We start from the raw sequence: 20,491 nt of genomic DNA, 5'->3' as shown, positions 1-20,491 counted from the left end.
TGCAAGGAAATAGGTGTGTGCATGTGTTTCTGTGTGTGGTTGGGGCGGGGTTAAGTGCACTTGTGGGGGGGGGCTTGGGCGGGCCTGGGGGTGGTGGGCCGTGGGTCTGCCGCTGTCCCCATCCTCTCATTCCCCGTTAGGGGAGTGGGAGGGTGGGAACTTTCTGGGGTGGGTGGCGGCTCACTGGCTGCGGTCCCTGAATGGCCCGGTCGTGGGGGGCGGCCTCTCCTGGCCTGTCTTGCCCTGGGGGGCCTCCTGGGTAGCAGGGGTGCCTAATGCCACTAAAGGCTCATCAACCTGGAACTACTTTTTACATCGTGCTGAACATCACCCTGGAACTGCTTTATACACGTGCTGAACATCACCTGGAACTACTTTTTACACCGTGCTGAACATCACCCTGGAACTACTTTTTACACTGTGCTGAACATCATCCTGGAACTACGTCTTACACCATACTAAACATCACCCTGGAACTACTTTTTACACCATGCTGAACGTCACCCTGGAACTACTTCTTACACCATACTAAACATCACCTGGAACTACTTTTTACACTGTGCCTAACATCACCCTGGAACTACTTTTTACACCATGCTGAACATCAACCTGGAACTACTTCTTACACCATACTAAACATCACCTGGAACTACTTTTTACAACATGCTCAACGTCACCCTGGAACTACTTCTTACACCATACTAAACATCACCTGGAACTACTTTTTACACTGTGCCTAACATCACCCTGGAACTACTTTTTACAACATGCCGAACATCATCCCGGAACTACTTTTTACACCGTGCCTAACATCACCCTGGAACTACTTTTTACACCATGTCGAACATCACCCTGGAACTACTTTTTACACCATGCCGAACATCACCCTGGAACTACTGTTTACACCGTGCCGAACATCCCCCTGGAACTACTTTTTACACCATGCCGAACATCACCCTGGAACTACTGTTTACACCGTGCCGAACATCCCCCTGGAACTACTTTTTACACCATGCCGAACATCACCCTGGAACTACTGTTTACACCGTGCCGAACATCCCCCTGGAACTACTTTTTACACCATGCCGAACATCCCCCCGGAACTACTTTTTACACCGTGCCTAACATCACCCTGGAACTACTTTTTACACCATGCCGAACATCACCCTGGAACTACGTTTTACACCGTGCCTAACATCACCCTGGAACTACTTTTTACACCATGCCGAACATCACCCTGGAACTACTTTTTACACCGTGCCGAATGTCACCCTGGAACTACTTTTTACACCGTGCTGAACATCACCCTGGAAAGAGGAGGACCCGGTACTAGGAGGTGGTCCTGGTTAAGAGGAGGACCCGGTACTAGGAGGTGGTCCTGGTAAAGGAGGCTGAGTGTAGATGAAAGTTATGTTGGTCTCTCAAGCTTTTGTTAAACTTATATTAGCATGACTAATCATTAGCATCCCAATCATGACACAGCAGCTAAAGAGGTGAGATTAGCCCACAGCGCTGGTAACACATGCTGGATGCCACATGTGATCAACCCACCCTGCAAACAGACATCTGGTTCGTAGTCAGTGTTCCTGTTTTATCTGAGCAGATAACAGAGGTGCAGCCCAGGGTCTCCACCGATGGCAGACTCCGGACGATTGCATTCTTCCTGGCCATCCTCCTGGTGCCCAGAGCCAAGCAGGTGGTGATGACTGCTGGAAGGCCTGAGAGGAAGGAGCAAGCTGCTTCACAACTTGCTGTATATCATTTAGTTTCACATGACATAAAAAGGCAATGACCGTTTCCCAGTTTTCAGTAAATACCTGCATGGCTCATCTTACAAAAGCACAGAAATTCCTCCAGTAGTAAAAACATGGAGGCATACAGTGTGAAGAAGAAGTGGTGCTTGCATCAGACAGGTACATAACACACTTTACCTTCTGGTATGGCAGCTACAGCCAGTGCAACAGCGATCTTGAAATAGTAAACGGCTCCTCTAAGCCAGCTGCCTCCATGGACTGGGTCATTAAAATGTCCCACATTGATGGCCCACACGGCCACACAGATGACACTGATGACCTGCAGGTTACAGTGGGAAGCATCAGTCTGCAGGTTTATTCTAACAGTTAAAGACGACAGCAGATTACACACAAACCTTAGACAGCTGTTCTCCAAACTGGTCCAGTTTCTGTTGTAATGGGGTTCTTTCTGGGTCAGTGGAGGCCATCTCATCTCGGATTTTCCCGATCTCCGTCTGCACTCCTGTTGCTACAACAACCCCAATGGCTCGGCCTGCTGCGATGTTGGTACCCTGGGCAGAAAAACCAGACTTAAGCTGGCTTTATCTCCTGTGTTCTGCTCTGGGTTCAGTGGTGTGGTTTCAGTCACTGTGTGAGGCCACATGAAGTCAGTAATATTCGGGTTAGCACACGATGGAGCCTGATCAAAAAGATTAACTTTACTTCATTAATGTTATTATTAGTAGTAGTATTATTAATATTATCGTTGTTGTTGTTATTATTATTATTGAGATGGAGGCAGAGCCTATTGTCTCCAGGCCACAAGGAGACACTGGAGGTACAGAATGAAAGGATTTATGTTGGCCTATGAAATGCATTAGCAATAAATAAGGGAGTAACTCAGAGACATAAGAAGTCCCCTAAATACATGCCTAGGCTAGGTTTAGCATCCAAACAATGCTGCATTCAGCTGTTAACTGGACAGGTTGATGCTCGACTGGTTTTGGCACTTTGTTGTTAAAATGACACCTTTTAGATGATCAAAGTACCTGTAGTTTCATAGGTAAAACTTTCCACACACATATCACAACACACAGCTGAGAGGAGTCAGACGAGTTCACCAGACAGTCCACATTTCCTCAGCTGGAGACTCACTCTCATCACGTTCATTTTCCCACCGACCAGCTTCATCCATACAGCACGCATACATAAAACAACACAAAGTGCTGTATGTACATCTGGCAAAATGAGGTATTTCTGTAATGGGACCAGTAGTTTAAACAGACTTTTTAATGGCCTGAACCAATAACGGGACTATTTTCAGCAGCACATTTGGCTCTGCGGGTATTTGGGGCAGCAGCACAGCTTATGTGGGAATAATCTAAACACAACGCAGAGTGTGGTCCATTCATTCAGTTCATTATCCATGACATTCAGTTCAGCAGGATAGCATCTACATGTTGACAGTAACAGAAATATAGATGATTCTATAGCTTATTCTTTCTGTGTCTGTGACCTGTGTTTTAGTCGTCGTATCTGAATCAGGAAGGTGGGGGTTAAGACTTACAGAGAACAGCATGTTCTTCTTGTCCTGGTTCACAGCTCTGGGATCCGGTACAGGGTCTGTGTGTTTGAGAACAGACAGGGACTCCCCCGTCAGGATGGACTGGTCCACCCTCAGGGTGGTGGAACGGATGGAAGTCAGCCTGATGTCAGCTGGGACCTTATCACCAACTTGGGGTTAGAGAGAAAAATAAAGCAAGTTTCGTTAGTGGATTTAGTTTAAATAAGTATAGTTTCAATCTGGTAAAGTTTGTGTATTCTCCTCCACTCTAACAGAGGCTGGAAAAACCACCCAGTGTTCTTCATTATAGCCAACCAACCACAATATTAAACCACTACAGGTAAAAAGAGTCTGAGGTGTTCATCCAGCTTTCAAACTCCCCAAACAACAACCTGACAGCATGTGCTCAGTCCACAAAGACCATCACCACCCAAAACCCACAGGGACCTATCCTGATCACAGACACTCCAGGAAAGCCTGACATGGTCTTTATGCATGTCCTGACCAGTCCAAGAGGAGTACCCGACCTGTCCACTCATTAGATTCAGCATACTGAGGATTTTTCTAATGATGCTGAAAAATGCCTGGATGTAACCTAAGAATACAAGGAGAAAAGAAATTCTTCAGATGATCAACAAACATTCCAGGACAGCCACAACCAGGGCATACATCTGACGTAGTTCGGCCACAACCAGGGCATACATCTGATGTAGTTCAGCCACAACCAGGGCATACATCTGATGTAGTTCGGCCACAACCAGGGCATACGTCTGATGTAGTTCAGCCACGACCAGGGCATACAGCCAATGTAGTTCAGCCATGACCACAGCACGTAGCCAACGTAGTTGAGCCACACAGTTCAGTCGCGACCACAGCATACAACTGACATAGTTCAGCCATGAACAGGAAATACAGCCAACGTAGTTCAGCCACGACCACAGCATATAGCCAACATAGTTTAACCATGAACAGGAAATACAGCCAACGTAGTTCAGCCACGACCACAGCATATAGCCAACATAGTTTAACCACAACCAGGGCATACAGCCAACGTAGTTCAGCCACGACCACGGCATACAGCCGACGTAGTTCAGCCACAACCCCGGCATATAGCCAACATAGTTCAACCACAACCAGGGCATACAGCCGACGTAGTTCAGCCACGACCACGGCATACAGCCGACGTAGTTCAGCCGACGTAGTTCAGCCACGACCACGGCATACAGCCGACGTAGTTCAGCCACGACCCCGGCATATAGCCAACATAGTTCAACCACAACCAGGGCATACAGCCGACATAGTTCAGCCACAACCACGGCATACAGCCGACATAGTTCAGCCACAACCACGGCATACAGCCGACGTAGTTCAGCCGACGTAGTTCAGCCACGACCACGGCATACAGCCGACGTAGTTCAGCCACGACCCCGGCATATAGCCAACATAGTTCAACCACAACCAGGGCATACAGCCGACATAGTTCAGCCACAACCACGGCATACAGCCGACATAGTTCAGCCACAACCACGGCATACAGCCGACATTGTTCAGCCACCACCAGGGCATCCAGCCAACATAGTTAAGCCACGATGACGGCAAACAGCCAACATTGTTCAGGCACAGCCATGGCATACAGCCGACGTAGTTCAGCCACCACCAGGGCATCCAGCCAACATAGTTAAGCCACGATGACGGCAAACAGCCAACATTGTTCAGGCACAGCCATGGCATACAGCCGACGTAGTTCAGCCACCACCAGGGCATCCAGCCAACATAGTTAAGCCACGATGACGGCAAACAGCCAACATAGTTCAGGCACAGCCATGGCATACAGCTGACGTAGTTCAGCCACGACCACGGCAAACAGCCGACATATTTTAGCCACGACCATGGCATACAGCCGACGTAGGTCAGCGACGACCAGGACAAACAGTTGAAATAGTCCAGCCACACAGTTAAGTCATGACCACAGCATGTAGTTGAGATAGTTCAGTCAAAACCAGGGCATCTAGCGGACATAGTTCAGCCAGGATCAGGGCAGCCACGACCAGGGCATTCAGCAGACATAATTCAGCCATGACCAGGACATACGGTCGTCGTAGTTCAGCCACGGCCACGCCATACAGTCGATGAAGTTCAGCCACGGCCACGCCATACAGTCGATGAAGTTCAGCCACGGCCACGCCATACAGTCGATGAAGTTCAGTCACGACCACGGCATACAGCCAACGTATTTCAGCTACGACCATGCCATACAGTCGATGTAGTTCAGCTACAACCATGGCATACAGTCAGCGTATTTTAGCTATGAGGGCTTGAAGGCTGAAAGACAGACAGGTCCATGTCCTCAAATAAGAATCATGTCAAATGACTTCAATCATTTCATTTCCCACCAATAAGACTCAGTGCCTGTTCTTAAGGTTAAAAGAAAAGTCCTCCACCCAGGATGCTGCTGAGTTCTACAGAGGAATGGTTCGCATTCTTAGTTAGCATAAACTGTTAACAATGGTTTACTTGTGCGAGTAAGCAGAGAAATGGAAAGGTTGTACTAATATAGACTAGAACGTTTCATCATGAAATAACTCTACATGGCAAGAAAATGTCTTTAATTACTCATATTTTCTTAAATAGGTGTCCACTGCATTTTTCTTTTCTTTTTTTTCATATCTTTACCGGCAAGAAATGTAAGAACAGGGACTCCTGATCACTAATAAATCACTGGAACAAGATTTAGTCAAATTAAATGGATCTAACAGCCAATGAAGTTCTGAACAATGACTAATTAATTTGAGTCAGGTGTGTTGAAGCAGGGATACATGGAAAACCTGCTGGATTGCGGCCCTCGTAGGACTGAATTGAATAGCCCTGACGTAGACTATAGAGTGTCCTACGTAGTCTACACACTTCGAAGTCCGCTTAACCAACAAGAATTTCCCATAGCAACAACATAGAACACTGAATCACTTTAACCTCTGAAATGACTGTTTGTATAACAGGACACCTCAGCCAACGTTAACACTGACCGGGTAATAATGTTAAAAAAATATTACAGAATTTTAATGAGTAAAGTGTAGTTAAAAAAACAAAAATGTACTTATTTTGTTATTGTTTTTTTTTTTTGTTTTTTTTACCCTGTCCTGTCCAGCATCCTAACATACAGAACGGTGGTCTGTGTGCCATATTTTGCTTGACAGATTTGCTCTACCAAGGGAGACATGTTATATACATGGCTGCCCTTGATATTTTTATTATTTTTATTGTAATCTTATTTTCTTTAGTCTTATATGTCAGTGCCGAACCTGACAGGGAGATAGAGGAAGAGAGAGAGAAAAAAAAAAAAAAGGGAGAAAAGGACAGGATTAAAATGTGGAAATAACAGTTGTCTATGCTGCCCAGAACATATCACAAAAAAAAAAACAACAACATAAACTACCACAGTACTACATGATACCGAAAGAAAGATAGAATGATGATGATATAAAAAATTACAATAGTCATCAAACGTACCTGCAGAGAAACGTACCAACACACAAACATCAGCTACATCTAGTAAGAAGCGGATGGAGAGACGAGCACGTTTGTGAGCATGCACGTGTTAATATGCATGTGTGGCCATGCAACAAGGAGGAAATGTGTACCCGCAAGGGGGCAGCGATCACGCCGCATCCCGAAGCATCAGCGGGGGACGGGGGGAGCCCGAGGCCCCAAAGGCCAAGCAGATCCACAGAGTACCAAGCCCGGGACAGCCAAAGCAGACAGAGCAGCGGCCCACCCGGACCAGAGCAGAGGGGTCCCCAGACCGGAACCCCCGGCGCGACGGGGCAGGGGCACCGGGCAGCCCAGGGCGATGGTGAGCAGGCCCAGCGGGCGCCGGGCGCTGCGGTGCGGGCCGCACGGAGGGCAGGCGCCCCACAGGCCCAAGGGCCACCCTTTCCCCCCAGCAAAGCCCCACCCAGGAACCCGACGGGGCCCGACCGCCCCAGGCAAAACCACCGTGGGACACGCCAACCCAGCACCAAGGCTAGGCACCCCAGGGACAAGAACATGTCCGCAGGTCCCCCCCCCACCAGAGGCAGCCCAGGGAGTCTAGGGCCTGGTGGGCCCCAGACCCGACCCTCTCCACATACACACACCCACACAACCACATACATTCTCCCTGGGGTCTCACCAGCCCCCCGATGCGGCACCGAGGGCAGCCCCCAGGGCAGATGGCGCCCAGCAGCACTCCACACAGGACTCCAGGCAGGCACCGAACCTCCACCCCCCGCAGCCCCGAGTGCATCCCGGGACACGAGGGCGTAGGAAGACCCCCGCCCCCCTGCCCCCCAGCCTGAGTTGTGTGTGCATGAGTATGGGCTATTTATAATGCAATTAAAGACTGGAAGGAGCCATGAGATGGTGATGGGTCCCACTGCTGCCAGGCAACAGGACCCCCTCAGGACTCCCTCAGTGTGTGTGAGTGTGTGTTATGTGTGTAGTGCAGTACTGTTAAATGTGGTAGTGTCTAACATGTAAATAAAATCGGGGGGAGAGAAGTCACAAAGGGAGGGGATGGAGGAAGGGCCACCTCGGTGGCTCCTGTCCGCCCACCCACAGCCCATGTGCCCATCCCCCCGAGGCCCTAAATGTATATTGATGTCTAGGTTGTGATTAAAATCTAGTGGGGTGGGCAGTCACAGGGGTCCACCGGGGGATCCCGCAATGGGGACCCCCCAGCCAAACCCACTGCCTCCACCCGCCCCACAGTGCCCTATGTGTAGTGTGTGTGATGTGGGGTGGCGGGGGAGGAGAGGGGCTCGGGGAGGGGCACAACTGGGAGAGAGATCCCTGTCCCAGCCGGGCCCGAGGAGGGGCACAACTGGGAGAGAGATCCCCGTCCCAGGCAGCCAACTCCCCAGCTGGCCGCTGTAGGCGCCCCCGCCCCCCCAAGACCACCCGAGGGAAGAGGGGCAAAGGCCCGGCCCCGCCAAGAGCCCAGCGCATGAGCGCCCCGGACGCCCACCCACCCCCGGCAGCCCACGCCACCACACCAGGGGACCAGAGAGCCCTAGGTTGCATACACGTTATTGTTTTTAACATAACTTTGTTGAAACCTAAAAAGTACTAAAAAGTAGTCTTGTGCGCAATGAATTCTGGGAAAAAAGAGGCTGCGAAGGATGCATTACCAGCAGTCTTCGTTTGAGGCCAAACGAAGTTGCAGATTTGTAAGGCGGTTTCAGAGGCTCCTTCAAATTCTCTGAATTGGGACCGTGCTTGGTGCACCACAATAACATGTGTAGCCGATGAATCTGCAATTCGAAGTGAGCAGACCCTGAACTGGGACACATCAATGGATGTCAGATGCATGTATTGCCCATGGGATAAAGTTCAATGATAACTTCAGTATAGTATTGTAGTGGAACTGTTAGGAGCAACTCAGAACTGATGGTGTGCATCCAGGTCTAACTGGATCCAGATTACTTGCTGCACACCTGCATCACGCTGTTGGGACGGCAAACCCAAACATGATGTACAGATAGGAGCGAAGGACACAGCAGAGAGGCGACCAACCCCCAGCTCTCCTCCCCTCACCAGACCCTCTGCTCCACATCACCCAAAGTCTACAAAGGGTGTCTCTATCCCGGACCGGACTCCAAAGACCACCATCTACCAAGAAACATAGCATCTTCATCTTAGACCATCAGTCCTGGCAAAGCAGGGCCTGGGAGGATGTGCGAGGTTCACGGAGCAGCAGCAGAATTCACAACAAAGATAACATGCCATGGTGCTTTCAGGGTCGGTGCTATAGTTTCACTACTACTGATAGCTGTTCAGAGATCTGGACCCAGCCGGATTCCTGTGTTAGTAAAATCAGGAATGGAACAGGGTCAGCTTGTGGGGTGAATCGATCTAATCTGGTAACTGGACCATATAGAACTCAGAATACCAGAGGAGGAAAATTCATAAAGCTGCTGGACTTCATATCAGATCTCTGTCCAACAAGTCTTTGTTAGTTCATGACTTCATCATTTCTCCAGTTTAGATTTTCTCTTTCTGACAGAAACGTGGTGAACAGAAGACACAAGTGCTGCAGTTCTTAATGAGACATTTAGGTTTAGGAATAAATGTGGAACCGGGAAGAAAGGGGGAGGAGAAGCTGCCTTATTTAAAGATTCATTCGAGTGGAAAGAGATTTAATTTGCTGATTTTACTTCTTTTGAATATCTTAGTTTTAATTTAAGGGCTTTTTCTAAAATCCTATTTCTCATCATCTCCAGGACACAGAGCAGATTTTATTGATGAATTTTCTGAATTATTGTCGGCTATCTCGACTGATTTAAACCATTTTATCTGAACATCCACATGGATAACATGGCGGATGGGAATGTGAAGGAATTTTCTTCCATACGGAATGTTTCCATGGCAACATGGAAAAGAACCGACCCACATTCCAGGCCACATTCTGGACCAGGTTATCTCTACAGGATATTTCCTCTGCTGCGGTCACTGAGTCGGCCTTGTCTGAGCGTTTCTGTATTTAGTGTGATTTCCTGATCACTCAGACCGTCCAACCAGCTGAGCTCAAAGAGCTCAGTGTGTGGAAGGCAGAGCTATGTTACCAACCACCAGAGCAAAGTCAGCTGATGGACTCCTGGATCATTTCAGTCTGAAAACCCTGAATGTAATGGATGCTGTGGCACCAATAAGAACCAGGAGCACCTTGAGCAAACAGAAACAAGCATGGAGAAACACCACTGTGGTCACCAGCCTAAAGAGAGAAAGCAGGAAAACTGAGCGGAAATGGTGGAAAAATAAACTTCAAATTCACTCTGAGCTGTAGAAACAAAGCCTGCGTAGCTATAACACTAAGATGTAGAAAGGTCAGAGAGCTGCATTTATCTGGATTGATCCACAAGAACGTCAACAATTCTCTCTGTTTGCTACGATGGAAAATTTCCAGTTCAGCCCAGAGCTCCTTTCCACTGAGAAATAAACCAACTTTTTTTTAACTTTTTCAAAACATTAAAACCATCAGACAAAATATTAATGCCACACAGTCACACAAGAAAACTTGTCTGTGTCTAAAACCTAGAAATAATTCTGATGATGTTATGTCACAGTTTAATATGGTGGATAGTTTAGCATCTGAAATCAGCAACATGCACTCTGATATCATCCAACTTTTTAAACCAGTTTTTACCTCAGTAGAAACGGATCTTCTACTGATAGTTAACAGCTCACTGACATCAGACTCTAAAGATGGCTGCCATTAAGCCCCTCCCCTAGACACCTCTATACTGAACAACTATAGACCGTCTCTGACCTCTTTTATATTCAAGATTACTGAGAAAGTAGTGTTTCATTTTTAAATGAAAGCGGAAATCTTGATAGATTTCAGTCCGGCTTCCGACCTCATCACAGCACTGAACCAGCTCTGGTCAAAATGTTAATGAAATTAGGTTGAATACTGATTCTGGTCTAATATCAGTCGTGGTTCTGGTCTAGTATCAGTCTTGGTTCTGGTCTAGTATCAGTCCTGGTTCTGGTCTAGTATCAGCCCTGGTTCTGGTCCAGTATCAGTCCTGGTTCCGGTCTAGTATCAGTCCTGGTTCCGGTCTAGTATCAGTCCTGGCTCTAGTCTAGTATCAGTCATGGTTCTGCTGGATCTCAGTGCTGCATTTTATACTGTAGATCACAGAATCCTGTTGCACAGGCTGGAAAACTGAGCTGGACTTTCTGGAGCGGTTCTTAACTAGTTCAGGTCCTGTTTAGAAGGCCGGAGTTATTTAGTTCCGATTGGCAGCTATGAATGCGTGCAAGTGGCATGGCTTGTGGAGTCCCCCAGGGGTCAGTCCTTGGACCTCTTCTGTTCAACTTGTATCTGCTCCCTTTTTTGGGTCAAATATTAGAGAACTTTAGCATTAATGATCATAGTTAGCAGATGATACACAACTTTATGTCTCTGTCACCAGACGACTGCAGTCCAGCAGACTTACTGTGTCAGAGTCTGGAGCAAATAAACACCTGGATGAGGGAGAATTTTCTACAATTAGATGAAGACAAAACAGAGATTATTCTGTTTGGTAGAAAGAGAAGAGGGTCAGCATTGGTAAACATCTGGAGACTCGGGCTCTTAAAACCACCGACCAAGTTGGTAACCTTGGAGTGTTGATGGACTCAGACTTTCAGCAGCCACATCAAAGCTTCACTAAGAAGCTTTTTACCAGCTCAGAGTTGTTGATGGTGCCATGGTTCCTGGGATATGTGACTGGAATATTGAGGTGTCTGGTGGGCTGACATTCTTGGCCTCTGCCCCATGACCATGGGGGGCTCTGGCTGGAGCCTTCCTCTGCTGCCCTCTGGGTGAGTTTGGGGTGATCTTCGTGGTGGGGGCTGGGGTTGGTGCTCCAGGATTGATACTGGGCCACCCTAGTCTGCCTCTTGCCTCTGTAGAGGTGTGGCCTCCTCTCTGACCCTCCTCATTCCTCATCCTCTGCATGCTGACTCAGCACTGAGGTGTCCAGTGGGTTTATACACTAAGAGATGCTTTGGTTCAGGTGTGTGTGTGTTTCTGGTTCTTTGGTTGTTGTTGTGATACATGCTGTTGTTGCTGTCTTGGTTATTTTTTAGGAACCCCTGATGACTGTCAGTTTACCTGTAAAAGCTGTAGGAAATTCTCTGTTTCTGTACAGGTGTAGCAGCTACTTGTCTGCTGTTAGGCTGGACTGAAGCTTCTGTCTACTGGATCTTTGTCTCCTCATCCTTTTTTCTACTTTCCTTTTTACTTCTCTTCATATTCTCCTTTTTTTCCTGTCCCTTCCGGTCAGGTCCAGCTAGATTACATAAATTCCATAATTCAAAATAAATTAATAAAAAAATAAATAAAAATTCCTATTTTAAGGGGCACCTTATTCCCATACAGCCCCTCTTGGCAAAGCAAATGTGCTCGGCACACCACATATGAAAGCTATGTAATCTTTGGTACATGATGCCCCCGGTTTCTAGTTCTGGCATCCAGATCAGACTGAAGATGTTATTGATCTGAATAATTTTCTTTACATCGTTTGTGTGGAGTTGACAAAGATTTTAAACTCAAAGTTTTTACAGTATTACAGTTGTTCTATATCATAAATTTGTGTTGTACTTGTTTCCTCATAGAAAATTGGGTCAGGAACTGATAAGAGAATCTATAAAGAACCAGATGAATAGGCAGAATTGATAATGGCATTGATAAATAAGATTCTACAGATACCCATCCCTACTCACACAGTATATAAAGACATGCATGTGCGTAAATTCAGCTGATATATTTAATTACTTCTCCCTTTCATATTTATTTTACATGAGACACAGTACGTGCATGTGATATCTATTTTAACATTTCCAAGAAGATAAGCATCCCTTTTTACAAGTGTTGTTAAAAAAGCTCGAAATAATGAGCCCTGTAGGTACAAGAGTGGAAGAGAATACAGGATCTGTGTCCTTTTTTATGTGGTAGGGATATAATGTAGCCACATGATGGACTGGCAAACCCTGTTTTCTGCCTAGTAGCTACTGGGATAGACTCTACCATGTTGATCCTCTGTAGAAGTTTGTAATAGTCATCTGTAGAGAAGGGAGGCATCTTGCAGCTAGTTAGCTTTAGCTCCTGAGTAACTGTAGATAAGACTTCTGCTATTTGTAGGCCATGCTGACATGATACTGACAAGATTGTAAGAATCTTAAAAAATAGTAGTATCCAACCAAATCTACCACAAAATACAGTCCCAGTGATTAATGAGTATCCAGGAGCCGTTGCTCATAAGTTACCTGAGTTGAAAAATAAGAATATCGGCAGAAAAAGGCAAGCAGAGCGAAGCAGCAAGCATCAGCAGGGGACAGAAGCAGGAAGATGCCAGAGTTCAAGTAGAGAACTCTGGCATCCAATATATAATGTCACATGCATAAATAGGATGTATGATTGAACTCAGCTTACCGGCAACTTCAACAATGTCTCCGGGAACTATGTCTCTGGCTCGGACTCTCTGAATGCTCTTCTTGTCCTGCCGATACACCTTTCCCATCTCAGGCTCGTACTCCTTTAAAGCCTCAATGGCGTTCTCTGCGTTTCGCTCCTGGAGGAGGGAAATAACGCCTCAGTCTTTCATAAAGAAGCCATGAATTCATTCTCACTCATCTACATGGTTGATTTTTTAGCTGGAAACAGAATCCGACAGGCGTTTAAAACCTGTGGTTGGCCTGGGTCAACATTAAAGACTGGGCCAAAAACCAAATGACCCCTGCTGTGAATTACGTAGTCAGGGTCTCCTCAAAGAATATGAGACTACTTTCCCACTATGCTTTAAAAACATGACCGAAATCCAGAACTTTTTCTTATAATACTGCATATAAGCAGTAACATGTATTTAGCAACTCTGCCCACCAACTCTCTTATCACCACCCCTCAGCTTCCATGACGGTAATACATGCAGACACAAATCACCTCAAGTTCCAACAGTCAGAGATGCTAAAGATGGATTTTATCAGCCTCATCAACAACATCAGCCACATCTGACAGCCTCACATTCCACAGCCACACACTGGAATTAAAGAGTTAAAAAGAAGTTGCAGGATAGCAGAGAGGAGATGGAAAAAAAAAACTAACAGTCCATCATGACATTTTAAGCGAACAACTCAAAATCTAAAATAATTCAGTAAAACAGACCAAAAAAACTCTACTTCTCAACCCTCAGCGCAAAAACAACCCAGATTTTAACACGTCCTCCATGACAGTATCAGAGGCTGCGTGTGGTGAGGCCGCTTCTGAAGAAGACTCATTTAGATGCCATCATTCATCATCATTTTAAACAAAACAACAGAAAAAGCTGTTTATTCAATTGTAGGAGTTTTTGAATAAAGACTTTAGAAAAATATCAGTCTGGTTTTAGGACAAACCACAGCATCAAGACACCCTTTTAAAGACTGTTAATGACCTTAGATTTAACTTTCTGTGGATACCACACATGTTTATATTTACATCTACAGACCTGACGTTATACTCGGAAACGAGATGTTAACCCCTTAACTTCCGGTAGCGGAGGCTGAAAATTAAAGTTTAGAGAAATTAAAGGCCAGAAATCTGGATAATGAAGCAGTGAAGGTGCATGGATGGAAGTTATTGTGCATATTGTGAATATTTCTCTCTCCTCACCATCTAGAAGCTGTGAGATTCTCATCCTGCTTTCTGTCTGTTCACCTGATGCTGATATTCATCACATATTGTTCCTTCTGTGTTTAGAAGGAAGCAGCTTCACAGCTTTAAATCCATCCTGCTGACTTTTTACCTTTTAGTTAGTTACCTTTCTCATAAATATGTGGTTTTATATATGAAGAAATATTTTAACTGTTTAAAGAGAAAATTGCTGCTAAACCTGTTTATGTGTTTAGTGCAGGGGTCTGCAGCCTTTCCAATCCAAAGAGACATTTTTCCCTCAGGCGGCTAAATAAAACTACTTTAGAGACGCAGGTGTTACCAGGCTTTTCAAAAAGGAAACTTAACATATATTTTAATAAAGAGCCACCATAGGATGTTTGTTATTTTTGAAAAACCATATTTTTATTTCCGTTTTTAGGTTTTAAAACAAAGAAAAACATAAACCTTTATAAAAAGAGGATAAACAGACCTTCTTCTAAGGGATGTTGATATTTATGGAAAATGATGTAAAAGAAAAAAAGTCCCTGGTTTCCAACCTAAAGACAAGAAAGATAGATTTTTTAAAAATGTTTTAGCCACAGAGGCATTGTGGAAGGTCCAGAGAGACACTTGCGGCTCCAGGTTGGAGACCCCTGATGTCGTGTTTGTAAACCAAAATTTACTGCATTGTGTTTATTATAACCGTAGGCCTTCTTTTAAAGGAAAGAGACATTTTGCTCATAAGAATGCGATTAATCGCGATTAATTGCATGACATGCTGCGATTAATCGCGATTAAAAATTTTAATCGCCGCCCAGCACTAATATATATATATCTTAGGGCGCATTCTTTTTTAAACTTCTAAACAGTCTTTTTGGCCTGTGAAACTCCAGAGGCAGCTGATGGGTATTGGCGGGCTAAGCAGAATGCAGCTTCGGCATCACTGAATCAAAAACTTGAGCATGGAGAATGACTTCCGGACGGCTTCAAGGAGATTCTGGTCCACCATCCGGCAGCTCAGGGGGGGAAAGCAGTGCTCCATTAACACTGTGTACAGTGGGGATGGGGGGCTGCTGACCTTGACTCGGGACGTTGTGAAGCACTGGAGGGAATACTTCTAAGACCTCCTCAATCCCAACAACACATCTTCCGACGAGGAAGCAGAGTCGGGGGACCCTGGTTTTGGCTCTCCTGTCTCTGGGGCTGAGGTTGCTGAGAGTCTATCTATGTTCCTACCCTCACCTATGGTCATGAGACAAAAAGCTATAAAGAGAATTTGAAAGAAGGAATGCGAATCACCTAAACTGATTAAACATTGTACAAGTCTTGACGATGTGAACCGTCTGTATATCTAGCTATTAGAGAGGATATATGTTTTGGACATTCCTTGATCTGAAGGAACAAGACCCAATAACATAACAAGTAAATTAACAGCAGAGAAGATGTCCATCCTTTCTGATATCTAATCTGGCATTCCTGTACCAGATCTTAGGACTTCATGGGTACTATTCAGGAAAGTCTTATTCAGAAGATTTGCTCACTCTAATAAAAGCATGAAAACTTTTCAGAGGTTTTAGAAAACATCTAGAATATGGCTAAAACAAGTCTTTGTTATAGGGTATGCAGGGATCAAACAATAGTGATCTGGCATCCATCACTGTCCTGAGATTGAGAGGAAACCTCATCCCAGTAATCCCTAACTTCTTAAAACTCCCAAATTCAGAACCATAGCTCAGCTGACGCTCAAAGCGTACTCGCTCAGGAAGAGTTGGATTGCTGGTTTGTTAAACGTCCAAATGTGACATAAATTCAACAGCATGGTTTACTTAGTGTCTGTTTCTTATCTCGGTCCTTTTGTCCAGGAAAAGGCTGCATTTGTGTTATATACTGCACTTAGATTTTGTCTTGTTTCTGAATGCAGCAGACTGGTCCAAAACCTTCAGCGAACTGATGTCAGGACAAAGACAAGGGCTACTTTTTCCACAGAGAAATATTACATCTATTTATGCTCTGGCTGAATAAATAATGAGTAATAACTAATTTCCCTTAAAGTGTTATTCAAGAAGATCACATGTATTTGTTTAAATGAGGATAAAATAAATAACTTGATGGAGTGTGGTTACTATGAATGACTTTTTTTCTTAAAACAAACCTGCCAAACTCCCACAATAGCATTAGCGATTAGGATGAGGAGGATGACGAAGGGTTCAACAAAGGCTGTGATGGTTCCCTCCCCTTCTTCAAACCAAGCCAGGGCCTACAGGACAGAGAAGAACCAGACATCAGGCTCATATATAACCTGTGGATCTGTGGAACAGGACTAAAATAATAACCTGATTGCAAACACATGTATTACGCAAACAAAAAATAAACTGGATTAGTGTGTGAGTGCGGATGTGTTTGCAGTTCTGTTCACTTACAAAAGAAATACATGCAGCCAATAGCAATATTCGGACCAACAGGTCCTCAAACTGTTCCAGGACCAGCTCCCACAGAGACTTCCCTGCAGAGTGGACATCACCATGAGGACAAGACAGAGGGAACAAAGACTTTAATATGTCTGATGAGGCAATGATGCAGAGATAAAACTAGTCTAATCCAAAGTAGGCTAACACAAAATGATCATATACTCAATCTAGGTATGGACAGAGACATGGTCAGAGACAGACAGATAAAACTGGTCTAATCCAAAGCAGGCAAAGTGCAACACAATCATATAATTAGTCTAGACATGGACAGAGACTGAGACATGGTCAGAGACAGGGTATGAGACATGGTCAGAGACAGAAACATGGTCAGAGACAGGGTATGAGACATGGTGAGAGGCAGAGACATGGACAGAGACAGAAACATGGTCAGAGACAGGGTATGAGACATGGTCAGAGACAGAGACATGGTCAGAGACAGGGTACGAGACATGGTCAGAGACAGAGACATGGTCAGAGGCAGAGACATGGTCAGAGACAGGAACATGGTCAGAGACAGAAACATGGTCAGAGACAGAGACATGGTCAGAGACAGGGTACGAGACATGGTCAGAGACAGAGACATGGTCAGAGGCAGAGACATGGTCAGAGACAGGAACATGGTCAGAGACAGAAACATGGTCAGAGACAGAAACATGGTCAGAGACAGGGTACGAGACATGGACAGAGACATGACAGAAGCAGAGAAAGGGACAGCTCACCTTCTTCTGCTGGTAATTCTGAAAATAAGGACAAAACAAAGAAAAAATTATCAGCGTTAACAGCACTAAAAATAACAAATATATGACAGCTGTGGTGCAGACTGGAAAGAAAACCAGGTTCAGGTTTTCCAGAAAAAACAGGTAAAAACGGTTATTTACATAATCCCGGTTCTCTGAGTAAAATGAGCGAGATGTCTCACTATGGGATGCATGCCTCTCTGAAGCCCTCAGAAGCATTAATCTCTTTATGCCAACCATGATTGGCTGATGAACGTGTGAACGTATCCATCTGCATCACGTAGTGCCATCTGCCTTAAATAGCTCATGCGGACGGACCAAGTTATTCAACATAAGCACCTCTTCTCACTCGCCCAAGCAAGAAGGGTTGTCTGGTGAGACATCTCGTTCATATCACTGAGAGAACTGGGGTAATGTAAATAACCTAAAGTTCTTTTTTTATAATATTCTGCTCGATGTCTTACTATGGGATGTGGTAGCTCCCGTATATCCAGACAAGCTTATCTAGAGCTCCAATCCAATCAGGACAGCAAAACTGTGTGTACCACGCACGGAGCGGACATGTCCAGCATATAGAAACGGACAAAGATGAGAGGCATGGACCAACTTGCCGCAGCACAGATGTCCTGAACAGAGACCCCTATGAATAGGGCCCAGGAAGTGGCCATGCCCTGAGTCAAATGTGCCCGCAAGCAAACCCTGACTTGTATAGGCCAAAGCATCGCCTCCACCACCCAGTGTGACAGGCACTGCTTCGTCACAGGTTTTCCCATGTGAGGACCAGCCCAGGAGACAAACTACCGATCGCTTGTCCTGAGACCCCTTGTCCTATCCACGTAAGCACGCACTGTGCGTACTGGACACAAGGCATGTGACCGCGATTACCCTGACGAGGCAGGGAAAGCCACAAGATCAATAGGAGAACATGAGCCCACCACCTTCGACACAAAAGCCGGGTTGGGCCTCAAAATCATGCTTACACCGCCCGGGAAAAACTGGGTGCATGTCGGGTGCACCAAAAGCACATCGATGTCGCTGACCCGCTTCGCCGACGCCAGAGCTAGCAACAACACGTCTTGAGCCAGATCCCACGGTGGCACCACCGGTCTGGACACTGGAAGAAGCCTGTCTGCGCCCTTTATAAAGCGGCAGACTATGACTCGCTGTTTGCTTTCCAAACCCCATGTAACAGGCAGCGATAGCTGCCAAGTACACTTTTACCGTAGAGAAGGCTTTCTCCCTGTCAATCAGATCACGCAAAAATCCCGGCGGGGCTGCAACAGGAGCGGAGGGTTTCTTGAACCAGCCAGCCCGACCGGGCAGAGGAGGCGGTACGGAGTGGGGCCTTGGCTGTTTGGGTATCTTGAAATGTGAGATCTGAGAAACAGCTGGCGTGAAGGTTTTACGCTGCACAGGCAGAGAGGGAGCAGGAGGCTTCCGAGGGCGGAAGAGCTGGAGAGCTTCATCCTTCTTCTTCTTGGCTTCACAACGCCGTTGCACTGAGGCCAACGCAGAGCCAAAAATCCCCTCCGGGACAATGGGCATGTCCAGCATCTCATCCTTCTCTCTATCCAACAGGTTGACAAGGTTGAGTCACCACGCCTGTTCCTGTAGCACCATAGTTTCCAGTGCTCTGCCCGTGGCCTGAACTGCACAGCGCTGCATGTGGAGACATAGATCGGTGATAACCGGAATTTCCTCCCACATTGCTGGGTCCTGTGTTTGCCCAAAATCCTCGCACAACTCAGCTTGGTTAGCAGTGAGCAGGGAGAGGACATTGAGTGCCCAGGCCGAAAGCACCGCTGCCTTATAAGCCTTCTTGGTCAGGGCTGACTGAAAACGGTCAGACTTGGACGCATGGAGGCTGCATGCTGTGCAGCATGGGTCGGAGGGATGAAGACGTCGTTCTCCTCTTCATCCTCTGAAATGAGGAGGTTTGAGGAGACATCTTCGTCTTCCCATAGTCCAAGTCCAGGACATCTTCCTCTGGCAGGGGATCCGCGGCTACGTCGAGCTGGGAGCCCCAGCTGGCGCCAGCCTCCGGTTCCACCATCGCAGCAGCTCCCTTCTCCTCCTCCTCATCGACCTCAGCACCGGCGGAGGGGAGATAGGGGTCCTGTCCAGACAGGCTAACCTGGTGGGCTAGCCGTCTGTGCAGACTCTTAATGGTGAACACCAAACAGTGTTGACACGAGCTGGGAATCTTGATGGCAAGTCGGGCGTGTTCCAGCCCCGGGCAACTCGAGCAGACCTGGTGTGGGTCTCTGCTTGATATTTCTTTCCCGCAGCGACAGGGACGAGCCCCAGAGTCTCCGAGCCCTCTGGTGTTCTAACCGTGGGGAGGCCAAGAAATTAGCGGGTGTGCTATAACACTCGGTGCTCGAACTGTGCTTTTAAGGTGTTAGAGATCCCAAACGAAGCTCTAGCTGCAGGTTTAAAGCTGGTGTGTTCAGAGACATTCAGTAGGCAGGCAGCTGCATGTAAGCCAGGAGATAAATGCTTCATTCTGAGAACAAAAGTGATTTTCTAAAGCCATTAGATGTCAGCAGAAACCATTTTCAATGATTTGATTACATTTTTCTGTCATTGACCTTTGCAGCGACATGTTTGCAAAGTGTTGCAGGAAGAACCAGTCGCTGCACAAAGTGGTCGACTGTTTCAGGCCTGCAATCCAAAGCTGGATGAAAAGAACTAAACATCTCAGCCAGTTAAAAACCACGACAAACACAGGAGTCATTCCATTTCTGCTCCTCAAGCCATCCCAACAGCAGCTGGCCAGAGCTGAGAAGACACGGGCTGAATGAATTCTGCCACAGAGAGAAGCCAAACAAGCCGGA

The 20,491-nt window shown here is 46.3% G+C and overlaps 1 protein-coding gene across 3 annotated transcripts in view; it reads right to left on the bottom strand.

Moving 5' to 3' along the window:
* Positions 1-20,491, bottom strand: part of si:dkey-28b4.8 (sarcoplasmic/endoplasmic reticulum calcium ATPase 2) — a 58,685-nt gene that overhangs the window by 34,100 nt on the left and 4,094 nt on the right. For all 3 annotated transcript variants that reach the window (XM_041982947.1, XM_041982945.1, XM_041982944.1), the window contains exons 3-10: positions 17,637-17,654; positions 16,870-16,952; positions 16,602-16,706; positions 13,253-13,391; positions 3,301-3,467; positions 2,150-2,305; positions 1,932-2,073; positions 1,552-1,718 (exon numbers count right to left, since the gene is read on the bottom strand). In XM_041982947.1, the coding sequence (XP_041838881.1) occupies positions 1,552-1,718; positions 1,932-2,073; positions 2,150-2,305; positions 3,301-3,467; positions 13,253-13,391; positions 16,602-16,706; positions 16,870-16,952; positions 17,637-17,654 (977 nt within the window). The remainder of the gene's footprint in view (positions 1-1,551; positions 1,719-1,931; positions 2,074-2,149; positions 2,306-3,300; positions 3,468-13,252; positions 13,392-16,601; positions 16,707-16,869; positions 16,953-17,636; positions 17,655-20,491) is intronic.

This window comes from Melanotaenia boesemani, chromosome 4 (assembly GCF_017639745.1).
Source record: "Melanotaenia boesemani isolate fMelBoe1 chromosome 4, fMelBoe1.pri, whole genome shotgun sequence".
Taxonomy (NCBI): domain Eukaryota; kingdom Metazoa; phylum Chordata; class Actinopteri; order Atheriniformes; family Melanotaeniidae; genus Melanotaenia; species Melanotaenia boesemani.
The sequence above is the reverse complement of the archived record's forward strand: the minus strand, read 5'-3'. Positions and strand labels throughout refer to the sequence as shown.